Here is a 24,945-nt window from a genome sequence, read left to right on the forward strand (position 1 = left end):
TGACGCCTGCTGCTGTATATTTGGAGTTTGCGTGTCTCTCTCTCATCATCACGGTGGCTAGGAGATGTTAACTACTTCGCCTGCTACACAGGAGGTTGTGAGTTCGATCCCGACCCTGACGCCTGCTGCTGTATATTTGGAGTTTGCGGTGTGTCTCTCTCATCATCACGGTGGCTAGGAGATGTTAACTTCCTCGCCTGCTACACAGGAGGTCGTGAGTTCGATACCGATCCTGACGCCTGCTGCTGTATATTTGGAGTTTGCGGTGTCTCTCTCTCATCATCATCACGGTGACTAGGAGATGTTAACTACCTCGCCTGCTACACAGGAGGTCGTGAGTTCGATCCCGACCCTGATGCCTGCTGCTGTATATTTGGAGTTTGCGTGTCTCTCTCTCATCATCATCACGGTGACTATGAGATGTTAACTACCTCGCCTGCTACACAGGAGGTCGTGAGTTCGATCCCGACCCTGACGCCTGCTGCTGTATATTTGGAGTTTGCGTGTCTCTCTCTCATCATCACGGTGGCTAGGAGATGTTAACTACTTCGCCTGCTACACAGGAGGTTGTGAGTTCGATCCCGACCCTGACGCCTGCTGCTGTATATTCGGAGTTTGCGGTGTCTCTCTCATCATCACGGTGGCTAGGAGATGTTAACTACCTCGCCTGCTACACAGGAGGTCGTGAGTTCGATCCCGACCCTGATGCCTGCTGCTGTATATTTGGAGTTTGCGTGTCTCTCTCTCATCATCATCACGGTGACTATGAGATGTTAACTACCTCGCCTGCTACACAGGAGGTCGTGAGTTCGATCCCGACCCTGACGCCTGCTGCTGTATATTCGGAGTTTGCGGTGTCTCTCTCCGCGTGGATTTTATTCCGGGTCCTCCAGTTTCCCCCTCCACATTTAGAATCACGCCTTTAGAGTTTTTGGTTGCTCTACATTTCTCGGTGATACGCCACTTAGTTGAGCAATCACTTGTCGCCAGGTCACTTCTGACCAAGAGCTATGTAGCTCAGTGGGCCTTACCTGGTCAAATAGTTAAAATTCGTTTTAAATAAGTGCGGTGTGTAAATGCCAACACTGGGGAGACGAAGGCGGCCGGGCGTGGTGCCGACTACCCCACCCCCTTCAGTTCTGCCATGCCAGCCTTCATAGATGCTCGCGAACAGCACTTGTCCCCACAGCCTGTGTGTGCCACACGGGGGATCTTTATCTTAGTGTCCAAATATGTGTTTCTCCGTATCATCTCAAGTTTCCCACCGAACGAACGTGCAGCTGCTTGCGCCGCCGCGTCGTCGTGCACAAATGTGGCGGCCGGGAGTGTGAACGCTCACGAATAGTCCCTAACCGTTGGAAGTCTGTGATCCCTTGACTGCAGTCTAAACGTCTTGTCAATTAAAATATAGGCTGGTGTGTGAGCCATCTAGTTTTCACGAGCGCCTGAGCGTTGTATGGTTTTTTTTTATGGCAAAGGGATGAGATCCGTGCTGTGCAGGCCACGTGAGCGGGGAGCTATGGAAGGGGTTTGTGGGAGGAATTCCTGCAGTTAAGAGACGGGGTGATCGTTGCTGTCCAGTTTGCTCTCTGCGTGGCTCTTACGCTTAATGTGGAGGGCACGTGAACCCGGCTCCTGCAGCCTCGGCCGGTATACGAGGGGGTAATCGATATTGTCTGCAGCCTGGTCGAAGAAGTGGTGCTACAGCGGAGAGGGCAAGTGTACAGTTGTAAGGATATGGCTCTTGAGATGGCAAATTTAATATGATCGATAGATTCTATATCAGCAATATTTGCAGAGCGATGTAATCGTCGAGTTTGCTTGGAGTTAATGGGTGAATCTAAAATAAAACCTCCTGGGAAATCTGGACAAGCCTCTTACTCATCAGGCCTGGCTCCCAGTGCCTTCCACATGTCTCCTCGTTAAAGACTCAACTTTCACGGAAAGATATCTTCCAGTGACAATGAAGCAATGTGCGCTATGAGCGAGTGGGTTTTTTTACGAGAGAGACCGAGAATTCGTCTGGACGGAGATTAAAGCCTTGGGACATCAATGGACTGAAGTGGATTCTAAAGCGAGGGGACCGTGCGTCACGTGTATGAGAACAGCTCCCCGGAATCTACGAGTGGAGGTTTTGAAGAGCCTCCTCGTTCTCAGGCATTGGGGATATTGTGGACGATGTGAATGCGCCCGCATCTTTCTGTCACCGGCATTGAACACCGCCTCCTTCACGGTGTCCGGGGAAGTGTGGACTCGGTATCGGTCCATAATAGCAGCTCCGTAAAGCAGTCATTAAATTGACCCCATTTAACCTGGGCGTCAGGGGAAGGGAGGAGTGCAACCCCAGCTGGAAGCGATGATCATATTCTCACTCTTGGGTTTTTTTTGGTAAAGTCACGTAGGTAAAAAATAAAAAATAAAAATTTACCCACGTGACTTTACCGAAAAAAACCTAAGAGTATGAATCCTTGCAGTCACGAAAGCTTCAAATCTAGGATCATATTCTCACTCATAAAATGAACATCTCGCTGAAGGTTGGCTGTTGCGGGTTTGAATGCGTTCCTACGTGGATGTCTGTATCCACGAGGACAGCAATGGATTTCACCGATGACAAGCTCCAGATCCGTCCCACGGTAGAACCTGGCGTCAAGGACATTGCCTCGCATTTGCCGCCCCACCACTACGTAGACCAGCAAGATGTTCGGACTTGGATCTGGCAAGGTGTGTAGATTGAACGATGTTGATGACAAGCCCATGCGTGGACCGTGCAAAACTGAAGCCACCCCCTCACCACTTATTGTTGAGCCCATCCTGGCCCATGCCTTCCCATCCTTCGTAAGTGCTCGTGTCGTGACTCACTCAGACATTAAAGTCGCATAATTTAAATGACTCTCTCTCCCTCTCTCTCTCTCGAGGGGCCACTTTAGTCAATGCCTGGGAGAGGTCATAGAAGGCATCTGGCTCATCAGCCTTTGCCGGCGTCCCTGCACCGATGTAAGTGACAACCTATTAAAATTCATACAAACGTACGCTTACGCGCATGCAATTACACACGTACGTACACGCGCAAAGACAACGATCTCCCGTGTAGCCTTAGCAGACTGTTGGGGCAAGTGCTGTAAAGGCCGGCACGGGACACGAGGGGTGGGTGACCAGCACCGTGCCGGGTTCGCAGCGGAACGCTAACCGCTGCACTACCGCTCCCCATTGCGTACAAAAGACAAAGATCCCCCGTATAGCCTTAACAGACTGTAGGGGCAAGTGCTGTTAGCGAGCATCTATAAAGGCCGGTACGGTACACGAGGGGGTGGGTGGCCAACATCACGCCCGGCCGCCTTTATCTCCCTAGCGGCGATGTTGACACACCGCACCAGGTACTCATTTTAGGCCGAACCGACCTAGGCGAGGCCCAGGACCTGTTCAGATAATCATCACTGGGTGTTGGCCGTGAGCGGGAATCGAACCCGAGTCGCCCGGTTCGTAGCGCAGCGCGCTAACCGCTACACACGTGCACACACACCCACACGTGCACACACACCCACACGTACACACACGCAAGCACGTGCACACACACGCGTGCATACACACACGTGTGCACACACACGCGCACACACACGTGTGCACACACATACACGCGCGCGCACACTCACGCGCGCACACACACACGCACACACACACACGCGCAGCACGTGCACACACACGCCTGCACACACACACACGTACACACACACACGTGCACACACACACGCACACACACACGCGTGCACACACACACGCACGCACCACGACACAACGCTGCACACACGTGCACACACACCACGTACACACACACACGTGCACACAACACGCGCAGCACGTGCACACACACGCGTGCACACACACACACGTGCACACACACACGTGCACACACACACACACGTGCACACACACACGCACACACACACGCGTGCACACACACACACACACGCGCATGCGGGCAGCTTGTCCTGTGAGAGTGCCGAGTCAGCGCTCCGTTGCGATGGCACTCTGGAGGTGTTTGTGGTGTTGGTGGTGGGGGGGAGAGCCTCCGCGAGGCGATGGCTGCGGGCCCCACTCCGCTAAGAGCCCTCCACGCGCTCTTCTAGCGAGTCGGCGAGGGTCGTTCGGGGTGCCGCCCGAGGTCTCCTCGTGTCCATCAATGGGCTTCACCTGCCACGTGGAAGAGAGACGTTTTCTTGAGCCCGAGGAACACTTTGGCAACGTTGCGTGGGATAAAGCAGCGCGTCTGCATCCGCAGGCACAACGCAACACGCGGGTGTCATCGGTCTGCAACAAAAAAAATTTAACCCGTAAAAACAAAGTATTTCACTATAAATCATTTATATGCGTGGCGGCTAGAGTCCTCTCGTCCTCTGGCTTGAGATGGCTGCCATCTATGGGTCAGATGATTGCATGGCAGCATTAAGCAATTGGTAATTAAATATAATATTTTTGTCCTAAAAATTGTAACATTTTTGGAAAAAAATTTCACGAACATTAATTGTCACGCACAACGAGTCTGTGTGGAAAATGTCAGCTCGATTGGATCACGGGAAGTGGGTTAAAAAACGACTGAAAGATTTGCACGGTCCTAAGCAAGCAAGCAAGTGAACTTAATATAAAGGATTTAATAAGTATAACCCGTAAAAACAAAGTTTTTCACTATAAATCCTTTATATGCGTGGCAGTCTGTGTGCAAAATGTCAGCTCGATTGGATCACGGGAAGTGGGTTAAAAAACGACCGAAAGATTTGCACGGTCGTAAGCAAGCAAGCACGCAAGCACGCAAGCACGCAAGCAAGCAAGCGAACTTAATATAAAGGATTTAAAAACCGAGCAAATGCATGAACACCCCTACGACGTAGGGACACGGACCGCACAATAAACCCGGTGACCTGAGTTCGATTCCAGGCCACGGCTGGCCAACGGTGGAGAATATCTCAACCGGCCCTGTGCCTCCCTAGATCAACTCGGCCTTAAACAGAGTGCCTGGTGCGGTGTGAACATCGGCACTGGAGAGACAAAGGCGGCCGGGCGCGGTGCTAGCCACTGCCATTACCTTCGTGTGCCGTGCTGGCCTTCACAGGCGCTCGCTTGCAATGCTTGCCCAAAGAGTCTGTTAAAGCTATGGGTGGGGGGGGCATCTTTGTTGCGTGTGAATGCCAGGAGCCCCCAGCTGCCGACGGCTTTGATGAGCAGGCGTACCTGGACGGGGCGCGCTGGCGGGAGGGTGACGACCCCTACCGCAGGTTCGCCTTCAACCAGCGAGCCAGCGACGGCCTGTCCAGCAGCCGCGCGCTGCGAGACGCACGCCACTATCGGTAGGACGCCCACCAGCAACTGCAGCCAAAGCCATACAGCACGTGTACAGCACGCGTACAACACGCATACAGCACGCATACAGCATGCGTACAACACGCATACAACACCGATACGGCACGCATACAGCACGCGTACAGCACGCATACAACACGCATACAGCACGCATTCAGCACGCATACAGCACGCATACAGCACGCATATAGCACGCATACAGCACGCATGCAGCATGCATACAACACGCATACGGCACGCATACGGCACGCATACAGCACGCGTACAGCACGCGTACAGCACGCATACAACACGCATACAACACGCATACAACAACCGCAACCATATAGTGCTGTTAGCCAGACCCATACATCTATACCCATATAACACCAATACCCATACAACACCCAAACCCATACAACACCCAAACCCATAGAACACCCATAACCATATAACACCCAAAACCATACAACACTTAAACCCATACAACATCCATACAACAACAGCAACCTTAGAACATGATTATCCACATGTCTATACCCATACAACACCAATACCCATATAATCGCCACAACGATACAACATCAACACCCATACAACACCCAAACCAATACGACAACTAATTTAGGCCATTTCCAGGAGCAACAATTGCTACAGAATAATGTGCAACACTGTGCTGCACCTATAGCCATAGAATGGCTCGCAGCACATACTGACTACAGGTAGCACAACCAACAACAATCCACCACCACGACTCCTGCCAACCCCATACAGCACCAATGCAACAATAACTGTACAACCATAGAACACACACACACACATGTCACTTGCATGTAATCTCTGCTTGTGGGTTTTTGAGCATGTTTATGCATGCGGTGGAGTGCTGGCACAATGATTAGCACAAACCCCAGTGAACCGAGTTCCTTTCCCAGCTACGGCTAATATCGGCAGCGATTATCCGAACCGGTGCTGGGCCTCCCCTAGGTCGACTCATCCTTACACAGCATGGTGCCAGGCGCGGTTTGTAAACGTCAACACTGGGGAGACAAAGGCGGCAGGGTGTGATGCTGGCCACCCACCCGCCTCCCATGCGCGCCACACTGGCCTTCAGCGGTCGTTTGCCGTAACAGCACTTGCCCCACCAATCTGTGCAGCCTACGTGGGGGATCTTTGTCTTTGTACGTGTAGATGCTCATCCGTCCACTATGACCAGGACCTCCCCGCCACCAGCATCATCATCACGTTCCACAACGAAGCGCGCTCAGCTCTGCTCAGGACCCTGCGCAGGTAAAGTAAAAAAAAACACCCTAGTTTCCCAAGTTGCTCCACAGCCAATTTGTTAATCTACGATATAAACCAACACATATTTTTCCTTTACCAGGTAAGGCCCACTGAGCTGTATATCTCTGGCTATCGCAAATGATAGCGCACTGAGAGTGGCTTGTCATCGTGTGGACATTTATAGCAGCCCATTAAATATAAACGCATGTTGATTCTACATGTGGGGGGGAAACCGGAGGGCCTGGATACAAATTCACGCGACCACGGGGAGAACATGCAAACTCCAAATATACATGTGCCGGGATCGAACCCACGACCTCCCATATAGCGGGCGAGGTAGTTAACATCTCACCACCATGGCAACATGTTAATTCATTACAGAGAGCATATTACTTTAGTCAGCTCCAATCTCTAATTTCAGGTCATCGTTAGATTATAGTTGCTTAGACAATTACTTAGACAGCAGCAGCAGAGAATACGCCAGTGGGGTTACTTTTTAAATCCTTTATATTAAGTTCACTTGCTTGCTTGCTTGCGCGCTTACGACCGTGCAAATATTTCGGTCGTTTTTTAACCCACTTCCCGTGATCCAACCGAGCTGACATTTTGGACACAGACTCGTTGTGCGTGACAATTTATTTTCTTGAAAATTTTTTTCCAAAATTTTACACTTTTTAGGAAAAAATAAATTATATTTAATTACCAATTGCTTAATGCTGCCAGGCAATCATCTGACCCATAGGTGGCAGCCATCTCAAGCCAGAGGACGAGAGGACTCTAGCCGCCACGCATATAAAGGATTTATAGTGAAAAACTTTGTTTTTACGGGTTAATTTTTTAGGCTAATGGCTTTCTGAACGCGAGTACTTTTTTTTCTTTCGAAGAGAATTTAAAGCAACGGGAACGATGGAGTCAGCAGCCTTGCAACGAGAACAGTCCAGACGGTGCAGGGCAGCCCGGGAGAGACGGACCCACTCCCCCACCGAGTGAACGCTGACGCGTCGTGTCAACCAAGGCCTCGGTTACTTTTCACGGGGGGGTGGGGGGCAGAGAGATGAAAGGGGGGCGGGTAGGCTGGGGCGAGCCCGTGGAGAACTTTAAAGACGGCAGGTGATGCTGGAGTGGTTTTGAGATGCTGAGCGCTTAGGCAATTTCCCCTTTGCAGCTCACTGCCTCCCCACGATTTCCTGAATTGTCAAGATTTGCGGGCATGATTTGATTTACGTGAATGTATGTTGAACTTCTTTTGCGCTGTACGTGGCCAACCGTGCTAAACGGAGGTGCGCAATATGTACGATTATGTTTACTGTCTCATGTGCATTGTTTATCCTTGTTAATGTGTGCCATCGGTCTAAAGGCACAAGAGCGATGAGAGTTGCGCGTGAGGATCCTTGATCACTTACAACTCTGATTTCATGGTGGCATCCAGGGAGGATGTATAATTTGCATACGATAGATTATTTTTATTTTTTTAATGTAAACAATCGATGCACAATTCGTCGCACGCAAGCGTGAGCACAACGGCCGGGGGTTCAGTGGAGATGGAGCGTTGCAAGCCCTATCGATAGTGCTTTTTCTGGAAGATTTTTACTGTTTTTTCCAGGATTTTTCTATTTGCGCATAGTCACTTTAAGAAGTTTCTTGTTCATGTTTTTTTTTGTTGCGGTTGCACCCGATTCAAGAGCCGATTGGCTCATAGGGCCATACCTAATAAATGAAACTGAAGCTGAATGTGTTAAGCCAGTAGGGTCTGGGCATCGGAGCTCTGAATCAATATTTGCCAATCAAATATCGATTCGATATTAAATATTGATTCGATATTTTTTGATTGGCTACCAATCAAATATCGAATTGATTACAAGGTCCTGCTTTTGACCTACAAGGCTGTCAATGGGTTAGCCCCCACATTACTTCCAGGACCTGATACACTTCTATACACCACCAGCGAGGAGCTTGACATCTTCTCATCTCCTTCGTAGTACTCCGAGGGGGTCAAGGCTCCGCTCCCGGGGTGATCAGGCTTTTGCCAGTGCAGCTCCGCGTCCATGGAACGCGTTGCCGTCTGATAATTAGAAGGCAAACATAATATTTAGTGCTTTTTTCTTCTTGGTTCTTTCGGTAAAGTCACGTAGAAGGGAAGTAATAAAATAATAAACATAAAACATACTATTTTATTTTTATTTTATTGTATTTTGTATTTTAATTATTTTATTATTTCCCTTCTACGTGATTTTACCGAAAGAACCAAGAAGATGAATCCCTGCAGTCACGAAAGCTTTAAATCGAAATTTAGTGCTTTTTAAATATGCCCTGAAAACTCACCTCTTGAAAATGGCCTTTTTCCCGATGCAGTTCTGGCCATTTATGCTGCTGGCTCCGTCTTATGACCCTGATTTCCATCCACGGCGTATTGGATCCACGGGTGAAATGCACCTTACAAATGTAAAGTATTGTGATTATCGCAGCCTAAGAACCATTGTCCCCGAGTGACGTCGCGCCTCTGATTTTTTTGCCCCAACCGTGTCGCCAGCGTTCTGGGACGCACGCCGCACGATCTCATCCAGGAGATCATCCTCGTGGACGACTTCAGTGACGATCGTGAGTCACTCCTCTCCACCCTCTCCCCCCCCCCACACACGCGCACATGTGTGTAAGCGTGTGTGTGTGTGGGTGCGGAGCGGTAGTGTAGCGGTTAGCGCGCTGCACTACGAACCCGGTGACCCAAGTTCGATTCCCGCTAATGGCCAAAATCAGTGACGATTATATGAACCGGTCCTGGGCCTGCCCTAGGTCGACTCAGCCTCAAATGAGTACCTGGTGCGTTGTGTAAACATCGCCACTAGCGAGACAAAGGCGGCCAGGTGTGGTGTTGTGTTGGCCACCCACCCCTCATGTGCTGTTCCGGCCTTCATAGGTGCTCATGAACAGCACTTGCCCCAACAGACTGTTCAGGCTATACAGGGGGGTCTTTGTCTTTTGTGCAATACGCAAGCAGCAGCACCACCACATTGTTTCACTCTCACTCCCTCACTATTCACCGCACCTCCGATTAGCACGGTTGGTTACGTATGGTGCAAAAGAAGTTCAACATACAAACATTCAATCATGCGGGGCCCCCGTCTCTCACCAACCACCACTGCCATCCGCCAGCTACTGGGCCGCACGTCTCCCTACTCCACACACGTGCCGGGGCAGTGCTCGTCTCTGCTGGTGGCCCTGTGCCAAGTGTGGATATTCCACATTCCAATGCCAAGGCTAGTCTCCATATAGGATGACGGCGGAGGGCCTGCGACAAAGTAGGCACCATTTTATTGTCGGCTCCGGCGAGAGTCGATAATAGACGCTGCTAAACTCTGGAATGCGTTACCCGCCCCTCTCACGCCATTTCATTACTATATGCAGCTTTATTAAATTCAATGTCAACCACCTACTACTCATAATAATAGGGGGTTTCCGCTTTTTTCTGGCAACAAAACTGAAACCTTTTTACAAGGAATCATGTGTGCATTAACCACAATACTTGTGGTCAAAATGCAAACAAAAAACACACTGATAATATATGCATTGTCCTTGAAACTGATTGGTCCACACCAGAGACGGCTTTCTTGTCTCAATTGGAGGTCTAATGATATAGATGCTCACCCCGAGCCCTCATTACTTTGATAGTGCAGCATTGTCTTTGAGCTGTACGCCTTTTGGCGTCCTCTGGTCTAGCACCAATTGAGACAAGGCTGTCTCTGGTGTGGACCAATCAGTTTCAAGGACAATGCATATATTATCAGAGTGTGTTTTTTGTTTGCATTTTGACCACAAGTATTGTGGTTAATGCCCACATGATTCCTTGTAAAAAGGTTTAAGTTTTGTTGCCAGAAAAAAGGGGAAAAACCCTATTATTATATTTTGGTACTGGCAAAGGAGGTCTAATGATGTACACCTACTACTCGTCAACCGCTTATCACATCCGAGACGTCGCATTTTGCGTAAACGAGCTCAAACTCGCCCAATGTCGCAGCGTCGACAGACTTACGAGAACATCGCTAAATCGTCTCTCGTGGAAAAAGCCACCACGTGTGACGTAAGTGTAGTGGATTCAACTGAGTCGCAGACTTACTCTTTGGAGGCAACACATATTTATTAACACCAACACATTAACACAAAGGGGCTACTGCCCCTTTACCAGATAACCTGTGGTGGTGGACCACCAGGCTAATCACACTGGTTACTGGGAGTAGCTACAACGGACAGGACCCTAGCTGGGGTCCTTGTCCACGTGTTGGTGACTTCTTCTTGGACGTAGATCGTAGATCTTCAGACGACAACAGCAACGCAGAGCCCCGGTCCCTGTGGGGACCCCGTTTAAATGCCCCCGGGTCGTGGCTGGCTCCGCTCTTGGCCACGACCACCTGCGAGAAACCTCGTGTCGTTTCTCGACCCTTCCCGTAGGATCTCACCCTGACACGTGACCACCCCTAGCCCCCACCTGGAGCCCCTGTGTAGATCTTACTGGTCACGTGCCTTCCAGGGTCAACCAGAGTGCCATGACCTGGGGTAACCTCATCCCATGGCTGACACTCTCACACCCCATCCTTTAGGGGTCGGCACTGCACGCCACGCGTGGTGCCACTGAGCGCTATCCCAGCGCTCACCGAGCCCCCTCTAGGGCTGGTACTACACCCACCTACGGGGTGTCCGCGATGACCATGCATCGTACGCCGTGCCCCGCTAGAGCCGGCATTACTCGGTGACAATCACGATGTTGCTACATAAGTAATGGATAGCAATGTAAAGCCATGTAATGTCCCACCATTTACTATCACCATCTTCTGATAACCACAACCACCCACTCGATACCACCACCACGACGATCACCCTCCACTCTCGACTGCTTGCTATTGCCACGACGTTTACGTCTACCTATTCTACGTTCTACCTATTTGAAGGATGTGTGCCGTGTTTGTCTCTTTTCCTACGTGCCGACCGGAAGCCGCGGATTGTGAGCTGCTGAGTTCGCTGCCCAAGGTGGTGTGTCTACGGAACTCACAGAGGGAGGGTACGTGTACACGCGTGTACACGCGTGTGCGCGCGTGTGTGCGCGCGTGAATGTGCATGTGTGTGGAGCGATGGCCCGTATGTATGTTGAACTTCTTGTGCACCGTACTTAGCCACCCGTGCTAATCGGAGGCCCAGCAGTTATCACACTGCCCTACGATCCCGACCGCCCAAGTTCGATTTCCGCTCACGGCCAACAAGAGTGATGAATATCTGAACCAGTTCCCAGCCTCCACTAGGTCGACTCAACCTTAAATTAATACCTGGAGCACAGATGAGCGCAGATGTAAACCTCAGCGCTGGGGAGACAACGGCTGTGGTGCAGGCCACACTCACCCCCACGGCCTTCCTCGGTTGTTCGCTCACGGCACTTTGCCCCAACAGCCGGTGAAGGCTCCATGAAGGAATCTTTGTATTTGTGTGTGCGTGTTCGCGTACGGGGGAGCGGTAGTGTAGCGGTTAGCGCGCTATGCTATGAACCCGGCGACCCGAGTTCGATTCCCATTCACAGCCAACACCGGTGACGATTATCTGAATCGGTCCTGGGCTTCCCCTCAAATGAGTACCTGGTGTGGTGTGTAAAGATCTTTACCAGGGAGACAAAGGCGGCCGGACATGGTGCTGGCCACCCACCTCCTCGTGCGCTGTGCCGGCCTTCATAGGTGCTCGCTAACAGCACTTGCCCCAACAGTCTGTTCAAGCTGTTACAGGGGATCTTTGTCTTTGTGCTTACAGGGTTGATCCGGTCTCGTGTGCGAGGTGCGGACGCTGCCCACGCGCCCGTGCTCACGTTTCTCGACAGCCACTGCGAGGCCAACACGGCCTGGCTGCAGCCTCTCCTGCAGCGCCTCCACAGAGTAGGCATTCATCACACGCACATATTTAGCACTTTACCTAGCCAACCGTGCTCATCGGAGGCGCGGTTCAAGTGCAAAAAACATTCCCCGACATCGTGTCCCCTGTATAGAAACCTAGACTGTTGAGCCAAACGCTGTTAGCTGCTAGCGATTGCCAAAGGAGGCCCATGTGGTATGCACACACTCACACTTCTCAGTTAGCTAACTTTATGTTTATGGAGCTCCTTAGTTTAAAAAGCGGTCACAACAAGTGATTTAGATGGCAGGGGGCAAGGGCCGAGGCATGAGTGACCGTTAACAGAGGGCACGCAGGGGGTCACAAAAGGGCTACAGGGGACACGACAGGAAGGGGTGGAGGGGCGAGGGGAGGGAAGAGGAAGGGAATGGGCAATGGAGAAGATGTGATCTCCGTGCCATTAGGACTACACGTTGCAATTATCGTCCCATACTGACAACACTTGACAGCACCCGTCTGAAAAAGTTACGAGGATTTTACTGGGTACACAAGTGTAATAAAATAGAAGTAATACACGCATTACAACACACACAATGTCAAATATTTCTCCTCTAGCCTTCTCTCACAGACTGTTGGGGCAAGTGCTGATAGCGAGCACCTATGAAGGCCAACACGGCGCACTACGACAGGGTGGGTGGCCAGCACCATGCCTGTCCACCTTTGTCTCCCCAGTGCCGATGTTTACACATCGCATTAGGTACTCATTTACGGCTTAGTTGATCTAGGGGAGGCCTAGGACCAGTTTAAATATTCGCCACTGTTAGTGATCTTGAGCTGGAATTGACCTCGATTCACTGGGTTAGTAGCGCAGTGCACTCACCACAATGCTACTCACCACACATTTCTAGCCACATTATTGCATAAACACATTCCTGCGGAGGGAGCTGGTAGGAACGTTGGGTTGCTCGGTCAACGGCCTGCAGGGTCAACGGCGGCGTGGTGTATTCCGCAAATATGGCCGACTGTGAGGGTGGGCACAAGCCGGCGTGAGTAGGTTAAACGTTGAGTTTTATAAGGGCACCACGGGGTGACCAGCCCCTCCCCACCCAGCCCCACCCTCCCCACCCAGCCCCTCCCTCCCCACCCAGCTCCTCCCCACCCTCCCCACCCAGCCCCTCCCCACCCTCCCCGCTCCACCCAGCCCCACCCCTCCCATTTTTGGATGCACGACGGACGGACACAATAATCCCCTGTGGGTTGGTGTAACCAGGAGGTTCCTACCAGTATAAAACATTTATGTACGTACATTGAACTTCTTTCGCAAGGTACGCAGCCTACTGTGCTAATCGGCGGTGCGGGAGAAGGACAACAAACGTAACACAAAAGACAGTTCCAAAGAAATGAGTTTTCAATCCAGACGATTTTAAAGTGCCTAGCTGCAGTAGCTTCCTCATATCGAAGGGAAGAGCATTCCAGACAGCCGCAGGAGTGCATTTGAAAGCGCCGCGATGCACTGATCATCTTGATAATGACATACGTTCAAAACATGTGCAAAGTCAAACAGACATCTACACAAGTGTGTGACACGTGTGGAACGTATGGTGTTCTGACACGGCCATTATGACCCCCCCCCCTCTTGTTCCCAGCAACCCACCAGGGTGGTGAGCCCCATCATCGACGTCATCAGCATGGACACCTTCAACTACGTCCCAGCCTCGTCTGACCTGCGCGGCGGTGAGGGGGCTCTGTTTGTTCATATTGGTGGTGGTGGGGGAGCTCTGTTTGATCGTATTGGTGGTGGTGAGGGGGCTCTGTTTGATGGTATTGGTGGTGGTGAGGGGGCTCTGTTTGATGGTATTGGTGGCGGTGAGGGGGCTCTGTTTGATCGTATTGGTGGTGGTGGGGGGGCTCTGTTTGATGGTATTGGTGGCGGTGAGGGGGCTCTGTTTGATCGTATTGGTGGTGGTGGGGGGGGGCTCTGTTTGATCGTATTGGTGGTGGTGGGGGGGCTCTGTTTGATCGTATTGGTGGTGGTGGGGGAGCTCTGTTTGATGGTATTGGTGGTGGTGAGGGGGCTCTGTTTGATGGTATTGGTGGTGGTGAGGGGGCTCTGTTTGATGGTATTGGTGGCGGTGAGGGGGCTCTGTTTGATGGTATTGGTGGTGGTGAGGGGGCTCTGTTTGATGGTATTGGTGGCGGTGAGGGGGCTCTGTTTGATCGTATTGGTGGTGGTGAGGGGGCTCTGTTTGATGGTATTGGTGGTGGTGAGGGGGCTCTGTTTGATCGTGTTGGTGGTGGTGAGGGGGCTCTGTTTGATGGTATTGGTGGTGGTGAGGGGGCTCTGTTTGATGGTATTGGTGGTGGTGAGGGGGCTCTGTTTGATGGTATTGGTGGTGGTGAGGGGGCTCTGTTTGATCGTATTGGTGGTGGTGAGGGGGCTCTGTTCGTATTGGTGGCGTTGAAGAACAAAACAAAAAGCAAAACATTTTGCAATAAAGATTGATTTTCACCGCTATTCGCAAAACCGGTCAGACAATCTTGCGGGGTGGTGCGGTCAAAATAAGTTCTCGTGATGTCGAAGCGGTCGGAAGACGAACGTTTACACGAGCGGCTGAACACGAAGAAGCTGCACAGTCTGTTGCCGTACAGCAGCGCCCAGCCTGATGATGATGATGATTGGCTGCTCCGTGTTCGTCGGACGGTCCCTCTATTCATTCCGGAATCGTTTCTTGGCGGACGGTGGCATCAAAAGATAATGACTCGTGGTGTCACCACCGCACGTTCGAATGGCAAAGCAGCTGCTGAATCAAGTTCAAGTTCATTTACTAGGTATAGAGCCCTGTGAGCCATTCGGCTCTTGAATCGGGTGCAACCGCAACAAACAAAAAACAAAAACATGAACAAGAAAACATATTAAAGTGAATATGTGACTAAGTGCAAACAGAAAATCCAGGAAGAGACAGCAAAATATTGCAGAAAAAACACCGTACACCAACGCTGTGTGCAAAAATCCCAGTGGGATGCAAGTCAAACAACAACAACAACCACAAGACAACTCGAAGGGCAACTTCTGATGGAGAGTCCTGCAGCTAACTCAAGGGCAACACAGCGACATCGTCAGACTGCAGCATAACAACATTCGTGGGTTGAACTACGTTCTGTACCCTCGCAATGCACACTGACTCATGCGCAGAGCGGAGGATTTGTTTGCGATAAACGCAAAATATAAACGGTAACTGAGCTGCCGTGGTGTATGTACGTTGAACTTCTTTCGCACCCTACGTCCCCAACCGTGCTGATACGGAGGTGCGGGAAATACTCGAATCCCCCTGATTCTCATCTAACCAGCTAACCCCATGGCTGGTGGATCCAGAGTTTATTGGGATTTGCGGCCGGAGTTTAAGTTTGTCATCATTGTGGGAGAAGGTGCGGGGGGTGGGGGGGGGGGGTGCTGTTTGACCATACTTCACCACGATGGTCAACGTCTCAGTAATAAAAACAAAAATGTGTATAAACAAGCAGACAATGCACCACCTTCAAATATCTGCCCCCCTACGTACAAACAAGGAAATATTATTTTCAAAGATCATCGTCCTCTGGGAGTGTGAATGATTTCAGTCGCATTGGTTCAACAAACGCAAAATCTGGACCGATTTTGACTTTCATTGTCTCATCGGCAGAGGAAGGCTTGGGTTGAACCACCAGATGCCTATGAGCAAGGACCCTCTCTGTTAGATATGGTGCCTAGTTCAACACGAAACCGTGTAATACAGAAACACATTCCTGCGGAGGGAGCTGGTAGGAACGTTGGGTTGCTCGGTCAATGGCCAGGGTCAACAGCGACGTGGTGTATTCCGCAAATATGCCTGACTGTGAGGGCGGGCACAAGCCGGCGTGAGTAGGTTAAACGTTGAGTTTTATAAGGGCACCACGGGGTGACCAGCCCCTCCCCACCCAGCCCCACCCCTCCCACCCCCCACCCAGCCCCACGCTCCCCACCCAGCCCCTCGCCACCCTCCCCTCCCCACCCAGCCCCTCCCCACCCTCCCCACCCAGCCCCTCCCCACCCTACCCTCTCCACCCATTTTTGGATGCACGACGGACGGACGGACACAATAATCCCCTGTGGGCTGGTGGAACCAGGTGGTTCCTACCAGAATAATGATTGTGTGTTGCTATGTTTGTGTCCGCTTCGCGTGTTTAGGGTTCGACTGGAGCCTGCACTTTAAATGGGAGCACCTTTCTCCAGAGCAGTCTGCCAAGAGGGAGGACCCAACACAGCCTATACGGTCCGTGTGTGTCCGTGTGTATGCACATGTGTGTGCACATACGTGTTCATGTGCGTTTTCACATACACGTGCACACATGTCCACACCAATGTGCACGCGTGTGTGTGCGCGTACACGGATCGGTGTAGTGGTTATCGCCCCGCACTACGAACCTGGCGACCCGAGTTCAGTTCCCACTCATGACCAATATTACCGATGCATATTTGATACCGGTCCTGGGGCTCCCCTAGGTCGACTCAGTCTTAATTAAGCGCATGGTGAGGTGTGCAAATGTCAGCCCTGGAGAGAGAAAAGTGGCCAGGCCAGGCGCTGGCCACACCACCCCCTCGAGTGCCATGCCGGCCTGAATGGGTGCTCGCTAACAGCACTTACACCGACAGCCTGTTAAAAGCTATACTGGGGATCTTTGTCTTTGTACATGTCGGTTAGTGGTTGTTGTTGTTGTGTGCGTCTTTGTCTGTGTCAAAGAGCACCTAGCAAGCGCCGTGGTGACATCGCCACCACTTAGTGGCGAACGGCGATTATTATTGTTGTGTCCCAATGGCTGTTGTTATTGTAGATTTGAAGTTTTCGTGACTGCAGGGATCCATACTCTTTGGTTCTTTCGGTAGTCACGTAGGTAGAAAATAAAATCACGACGTTTTGATTGCAACACAAGCAATCATCATCAGGTGGGAAAACCACACCAAGAAAATTTATTTTTATATAACCTCTTACAGCATCTTCAGAAAAAAATGTTCTTGCTGTGGTTTTCCCACCTGATGATGATTGCTTGTGTTGCAATCGAAACGTCGTGATTTAATGTATTGTATTTTCTACCCACGTGACTTTACCGAAAGAACCAAAGAGTATGTTGTCATTGTGTCATGCGTCTGCGCGCGTGTGTCTCAGGACGCCTGTGATTGCCGGGGGGTTGTTCGCCATCCACCGCTCCTGGTTCGAGGAGCTGGGAAAATACGACACAGCCATGGACATCTGGGGTGGAGAGAACCTGGGTAGGGATTCACGCACAGACGCACGTACAAGTGTGTGTAGGTGTATCCAGGCGTGCGTACGTGCGTGCGCTTGCGGGCACCTGGGAATGCAGGCCTTCGTTTCAGCCGTATGTACACCCGTCACTCTGGTTGTAGCTACCAGTCCTGTGCCACGTGCTCCAGTCTACCACAGACCCAGATAATATCTGGGGAGAAGTTAATCCCCCGTGTGTGTTGCGAATGTGTATGTGAATCTACGTGTTTATGTTTGTGGCTGTCTGTCCATGCGTACGTGTACATGTGTGTGCGTGTGCGATAGTGCGGTGATTAGTGCACTGCGCTACAAACCGGGTGACCCGAGTTCAATTCCTGCTCACGGCCAATACCAATAATGATTATTTTAACTGGTCCTGGACCTTCCCTAGGTCGACTCAGCCTCAAATGAGTACCTGGTGCAGTGTGTAAAAAACATCGCCACTGGGGAGACAAAGACGGCCGGGCGTGGTGCTGACCACCCACCCCCTCGTGTGCCATGCCGACCTTCATAGGTGCTCGCTAACAGCACTTTCCCCAACAGTCTGCTTGACACTTTACGGGGGACCTTTGCCTTTGTGTGCGTGCACACATCTCTCACATGTGTGTGGATCAGCGGTCAGGGCGCCGCGCTACGAACCCGGCGACCAGAGATTCGATTCCCGCTCACTGGCCAACACCGGTGACGAATATGTGAACAGGTCTATGGCTTCCCATCAGTTCCACTCAGCCTGAACAGAGTACCTGGTGCGATGTGTAAAACATCAACATTGGGGAGACAAAGACTGCCGGTCACGGGTGCTGACCACCCACCCCCTCGTGTGCTGTGCCGGCCTTTACTTACCCTAACAGTCTGTTAAGGCTTTACAGGGGGGGTCTTTGTGTATTTGATACGCAATAGATTTTTGGGTTAGGCTAAAAACCCTCCTCCAAGCAGTACAGCCAAACAAATTAAATAATCACGTGCACAGACATTTGTCATTATATTTGGTACAGCTCACCGATAAATTGTAGAACAATTCCCACATCCAAACATGGCAAATGGATGGGACGTTTTGCTTGGAACTGCGTCAAGCGTCTTGAGCTGGAGACCAGGAAGTGGCGACGACTGTCAATATCGGGAGGGTTTTCACGAGAAAGATATGGCCCCGGACCATTCCAGTGGCCTAATCCAAAAATGCTAACGGCGTGTCACGACACCGCGCCGTGCGCGCGTGTATCTTCACCGCGCGCAGAGATCTCCTTCCGCGTGTGGCAGTGCGGCGGGTCGCTGGAGATCATCCCGTGCAGCCGCGTGGGCCACGTCTTCCGCAAGCGCCACCCCTACACGTTCCCCGAGGGCAACGCCAACACCTACATCAAGTGAGCGGACGGGCGGGCGGGCGGCCACGTAGCCTGGCGCCTCCCTCTCGGGGCGCTCGCCTACCCGAGCCCCTCGTTCAACTCGCGAAGCGAAGGGTTCGATTCCCCACCACCTCCAAACGCGGACAGAGCTGCTTCTGGAGTCGCTCGACTAGGCCTCTTGCTAAAACCCTGGGTGGCAGTAGCGGCGGTGGTGCGCGACTGCGATCCGGCGCTTTGAAGGCAACGCTATGCAGGCTTCTGCACTGCTGCCCCCACAGCTTGGAATTTCCTCACCCCGCTGCTGGTTGATTCCTGCCACCCTCTTCCATTCCAGATTTAATTCCCGTGCCATCGATTGAACTACTTCCCCACGATGTCACGCTTCCACCTCCGTTCCAATAGTCACCCGATGTATGCCCACATCACTTTGCACAATTAATTACCGTGAAATATTGTGCAGCTTTAGTTTCCTTCAATATTCTTGTAGAGATGATGGAGGCAAATGAGCTCTCTCCGCCTGTGTCCAAATCTCGTGCCAGCTTCACGGCTGCCGTTTCTCGTCGCCGCCCTGTGCTGGAGATCGTTCTTCGCAGCAGCGTCAACCTGGCGCATCGTTGCTCATCCTCCTGTTGCTTGATTTGTGTGCTTGGGTATGCGGCACCGTGGTGGCGAAACGTTAACCACCTCGCCTGGTATGCAGGAGGTCGTGGGTTCGATTCTGACCCTGACGCCTGCTGCTGTATAGTTGGAGTTTGCGTGTATCTCTGTCCCCGTGGTTCGGTGGATTTTTGTCTGGCTCCTGCAGTTTTCCCTCCACGTTTAGAATCAATGTCACGAGTTTAGGATATTTGGTTGCTAGACAATTCCACGTGTTAAGCCACTTCGTTGAGCAATCATTTGTGATAGCTAGGTTGCTTCTGAAAAATATCTATACAGTATAGCTCAGTGGGCCTTACCTGGTAAAATAAAAAATAAATTCTAGATTTGAATGTTTTCGTGACTGCAAGGATCCATACTCTTTGGTTTTTTCGGTAAAATCACGTAAGTATAAAAATAGTTGATGTTTGGTATTATTTCCCCGATCCATTCTAGGCGTGCGTCGTCTGTCTTGGGTCATCTCTACCAGTCGCCTCACCTCTCGTCACAGTCGTTCTCCTCTTTGCCTCACCTCCCGTCCAACTACATTCTTGCAGTTGCCATTTTTGTTTGTTCATCATCTTGACACCATTAGACAACTTGGTACACGCACAACACCAGAGTGTGGGGGTTTTGGTAGGCCAGACGGCTCGCGTGCGGTGTGTCATACTACCACCACCACCGCCACCACTCCATCTGCCCAGCCCGTGCTCTCTTAGTCTATTTAGAATTGTTTTCACCTTTGTTCATCTTTCCGTTATGCTGGTGTGCTGTGACCGGCGGCTGGAGAAGCAAAACTGCGCTTAGCACAGTTTTGTGAAGCTCCCAAAGCCGCCGGGATGCGCGGTTGTCCGGAGAATGGCGGCAATGCAGCAGTGGGTCCATAGCGACCCAGCCGTGCGGACCACGGGAGTAATAATCATCATTTGCATTTGTATTACTGTCATGGTGGGCTCTCTCCCCGTGCGTGCGCATCCCCTGCCTTCCCCAGGAACACGCGGCGCACGGCCGAGGTGTGGATGGATGAGTTCAAGAAGTTCTACTACGAGGCTCGCCCCGCCGCAAAGTACAAGCCGTACGGCGAGTGCGTATGCCACGCCACGGCCCGTCGCACCGTCGGGCCCTCCGCTGTGCTGCCCCCTCCCCCCCACCCCCGACCCCTCGTCATGCTTGCGCCCGAATCGCGCGCAGCAGGGAGCCGCCAACGTTGCTCGCGGCTCCCCACTGCGGCCATTCAAGCGGTGAGCACAGCGGTGGTCTCCCCTGGCGGCCCTGTCCGCCGTAGGAGGAAATTCCAAATTCACGTGGTGGGGGAATATTTCAGATTTCAGGAGCTAAGCAGGTTTTAGCCTGGTCAGTGGTGGGTGACCACCTCGTATAACATGGCTGTTGTATGAGAATAGGTTTTCCCCTTTTTTCTGGCAACAAAACAGGTTTTAAGATGTTCAAACACCAAACTGGAACCTTTTGCAAGGAATCATGTCACTGCAGTAACCACAATGCTTGTGGTCAGAATGCAAACAAATAAATACTCTGATAATATATGCATTGTCTTTGTTGCCAGAAAAAAGGGGAGAACCTATTCTCATATTTTGGTACTGGCAAAGGAGGTCCCATGATATGGCTGTTGTAGGCTGCTGCTGCTGCAGTGGGGCTGTGTTATCATCAGAGGGCGGTGCAGCCAACATTCATTGTTGTGCTGTACTATTTCACTCCAATGTCTACAACCTCGCGCTGACGAACGCGGCGAAGAAGGGTCAAGTAACCCACACGATCCACGCGGATGGGGGGCGGCAGTCACCCGACAGTGGGTTCGCACAAATGCCTGCACAGGCACGTGGCACGTGACGGGGGCGGTATTTCAGTTGCTTGTGATTGAATTCAATTCTCAAGTGGAGCGAGTTCCCGGTCCAATACTTAACACAGATGGCAGAATCGCCTAACTTCACCACACGCTTTGTAGAAGTGAGCCTTTGAGCGGCAGTGAACCGATGATTATGCCGATTAGATTGACTAATGTCTGATATGGCTGTTGTTCACAATCTACCCGATTCACCGAGCCTGGGGCAGTGCCCATCTCGGTTGGCATCCCTGAGCCAGCGGTTGGAAATGTCCTCATTCCCACGACGGGGGAAAGTCTGATCCTAGATTTGAGGCTTTTGTGACTGCAAGGATTTATACTCTTAGGTTTTTTCGGTAAAGTCACGTAGGTAAAAAGTAAAATAATAATAAATGAAAATACATCAATTAAATAACTTATTTTCATTTATTATTATTTTATTTTTTACCTACGTGACTTTACGGCTTTGGTGTGGACCAATCAGTTTCAAGGACAATGCATATATTATCATAGTGTGTTTTTGTTTGCATTTCGACTGCAAGTATTGTGGTTAACGCAGACATGAATCCTTGTAAAAAGGTTTCAGTTTTGTTACCAGAAAAAAGGGGAAAAACCCTGTTATTAAGCAGAAACCACTTTGACTTGTTTCCGCTAATTAACAAAGTGACCGTGGTCAGTAACATTGATTTGATCTCGTCCTAACTTCGCTTTGGCTGCACCCTCCACTCTCGCTCTCCGTGTCTCTCTCCCTCCCGCTGCCGCTGCGTTGGCATCTCCGTTGTGAACCGCCGCAGCATCCAGAGCCGCGTGGATCTGCGCACGCGTCTGCAGTGCAAGCCCTTCCGCTGGTACCTGGACAATGTTTATCCAGAGCTCAAGTAAGCACCGTCTCCCCACTCATATAAACTTTCACCCCCGCTGTCGTAAAGTCCCAACTAAGCTGGGGCAGTGGGCCAAATACTCTCTCCCCTAAGTATGTATATTGAACTTCTTTCGCGCCGTACGTAGCCAACCGTGCTAAACGGAGGTGTTGGGTGAAGGACAACAAACTAAACACAAACATCGGCTTTAAAGAAATTAGGTTTCAACCTAGATGACTGAAAAGTGCATAGCTCCAGTGGCTAGGTGCATGCCAGGTCCACTTTGATGCCGCGTGAAGTGTCAAAGGCTCGCTGGCAGAAATCTTTCAGAATCAGAATCGTTATTTATTCCGGAGAAATCCGATGAGCTGTGAAGCTCTTTTTTCACAGATGTCCAGTCATGTCCAGAAGATCACGGAACAGACCCAGCTGACATGGGTTGACTGGCTGAGATAACCGGCAGATGTACCAACATGCATGCCTCACGTACGCACACACGAACGCCGCACATACGCGACGGCCCGTGACCAGATCACCCAGAATGCTTCCGGGCTCGTACATGTCTGGCAGCTAAGCAGGTAATGAGCCTGGAATGTGTTTGGATGGGGCTATGTGATGGGCAGCAGAGAAGGCAGTGCTGCAAAAATCCAGCATTGTGCTGTACATACTCTTAGGTTTTTTGGGTAAAGTCACGTAGGTAAAAAAAATACAATTAAAATTCTCTCGGCAGAATTTTTTTTTTTCCTACGTGACTTTACCGAAAAAACCTAAGAGTATGAATCCTTGCAATCACGAAAGCTTCAAATCTAGAATTGTGCTGTACTTGTGTGCTTCCGCCGTAATTACAGATTACTGCGTTAGTAATGAAAGGGTGATACGGGAGGCCATCATCCAGCAGTGCATTGATTAAAGAGCTCTTCTGATACAAGGCGCTGCTCACCACACCAGCCCCTCTCGTGCCATACCAACGTCAATTGGTGCTCGCGAACAGCACGTTCCCCAACAGTCTGTCACGTGACATGCATGTGGCGTCTCCACCTCCAGGACTCCCGTGGAGGTGCAGACGGTGACCGGGGTGCTACGTCAGGGTGACCGTTGCCTGGAAACCGTCGCCACGACGATGGCAGAGAGACAGCCTGCCGTGGCAATGGGCCACTGCATCGGGCAGAAGGGCGTCTCGGCTGTCACACAGGTTCCTCCACGCTTCATTGGATCGTGGGCAATTGGCCCGTCAGCGTTCATCTTCTTGGTTCTTTCGGTAAAGTCACGTGACTTTACCGAAAGAACCAAGAAGATGAATCCCTGCAGTCACGAAAGCATTAAATCGAAAAATCTTGTCAGCGTTGTTCCTGTATTGATCACTCGACCTGCTTAAAATGCGACCCGCATGCCAGCACACAAACTGACCCTCTTGCCCAACTCTGCACCAGCCCACATGCCCAACTGCCTACATATCTAACTGCCTGTCTGCCTGGCTATCTGCCCACATACACGGTGGTCGAGATGTTAACTACCTGGCCTGGTATACAGGTCATGGGTTTCATCCCAACCCTGACGCGTGTATATTTGGAGTCGGCATGTGCTCCCCGTGGTGGTGTGGATTTTTCTCCGGGTCCTCCGGTTTATACCCTCCACACGTAGAAACATGCGATGCAGAGTATTTGACTGCAATACATTTCCATCTGATAAGCCACTTCGTTGAGCTATCATTTGTGGCCAGGTCGCTTCTGAAAAAGAGCTACACAGCTCAATGGGCCTTACCTGGTCAAATTTAATGTTTTGTTTAATATACATCTATCGACTTGCTTGGCTAACTGCCTGCAAGCCCACCAGTCTCTTGTGCAATGGTTCCAAACCTGTGGTCAGCCATGGGAATTCGTCCGTGGAACTGTTGCGGATTCTGCAGAATTTTTTTGAGACATTTTAATTAAACAAAAAATATTTCTGCACAGCGGTCCCCAAATGTGTTATTGATGCTGGCAGTCGGCCGCAGGTCCAAGAATGTTGGGAACCGTCATTGTGGCGTATCTACACATCTCAGCACACAAGCCACCTGTACTCGTGTGTGTGTGCGTACGTGTTCTTGTGTGCCTGGACGTCGCCGTGTGTGCATGTTTCGTGCACCGTGCGTGTTGTGCGTGCTTGCGTGCACATGTGTGCACGTGCATACCCGTATTTGTGTGCCATTGTGCGTGTCTGCATGTGCGCGCGTTGATGTGCATGTTGGCTGAGCGGCGGCACAGCGGTGAGGGCACTGCGTCACGAACCTGGCCATCTGAGTTTGATTCCCTGACACAGAACGTCAGTGGCGAGTGATATCAGAACCGGTCCTCGGCCTCCTCTAGTTCGACTCAGCCATAAATGAGTACCCGGTGTGGTATTGGAGTGTACTAATTCAGAGACACTTGTAGGAGGCACTCTCTCTTGTTTATTCCGGCCTTCACAGCCATAGGGGATAACTACATACCAGGTCAGGACAGCCAACACGCTTCCAG

At 51.1% G+C, this 24,945-nt stretch overlaps 1 protein-coding gene across 2 annotated transcripts in view; it reads left to right on the forward strand.

Annotated features, from left to right (window-relative positions):
• The window catches only part of LOC133352676 (polypeptide N-acetylgalactosaminyltransferase 16-like), a 63,955-nt gene that overhangs the window by 29,768 nt on the left and 9,242 nt on the right, over nt 1-24,945 (forward strand). For both annotated transcript variants that reach the window (XM_061568471.1, XM_061568473.1), the window contains 12 exons: nt 5,185-5,339; nt 6,520-6,618; nt 9,143-9,210; nt 11,597-11,662; nt 12,397-12,518; nt 14,121-14,208; nt 16,679-16,763; nt 17,655-17,758; nt 19,006-19,132; nt 20,742-20,834; nt 22,385-22,468; nt 23,495-23,642. In XM_061568471.1, the coding sequence (XP_061424455.1) occupies nt 5,185-5,339; nt 6,520-6,618; nt 9,143-9,210; nt 11,597-11,662; nt 12,397-12,518; nt 14,121-14,208; nt 16,679-16,763; nt 17,655-17,758; nt 19,006-19,132; nt 20,742-20,834; nt 22,385-22,468; nt 23,495-23,642 (1,239 nt within the window). The remainder of the gene's footprint in view (nt 1-5,184; nt 5,340-6,519; nt 6,619-9,142; nt 9,211-11,596; nt 11,663-12,396; nt 12,519-14,120; nt 14,209-16,678; nt 16,764-17,654; nt 17,759-19,005; nt 19,133-20,741; nt 20,835-22,384; nt 22,469-23,494; nt 23,643-24,945) is intronic.

This window comes from Lethenteron reissneri, chromosome 41, assembly GCF_015708825.2.
Source record: "Lethenteron reissneri isolate LAM-NWPU_2019-01 chromosome 41, ASM1570882v1, whole genome shotgun sequence".
Taxonomy (NCBI): Eukaryota; Metazoa; Chordata; class Hyperoartia; order Petromyzontiformes; family Petromyzontidae; genus Lethenteron; species Lethenteron reissneri.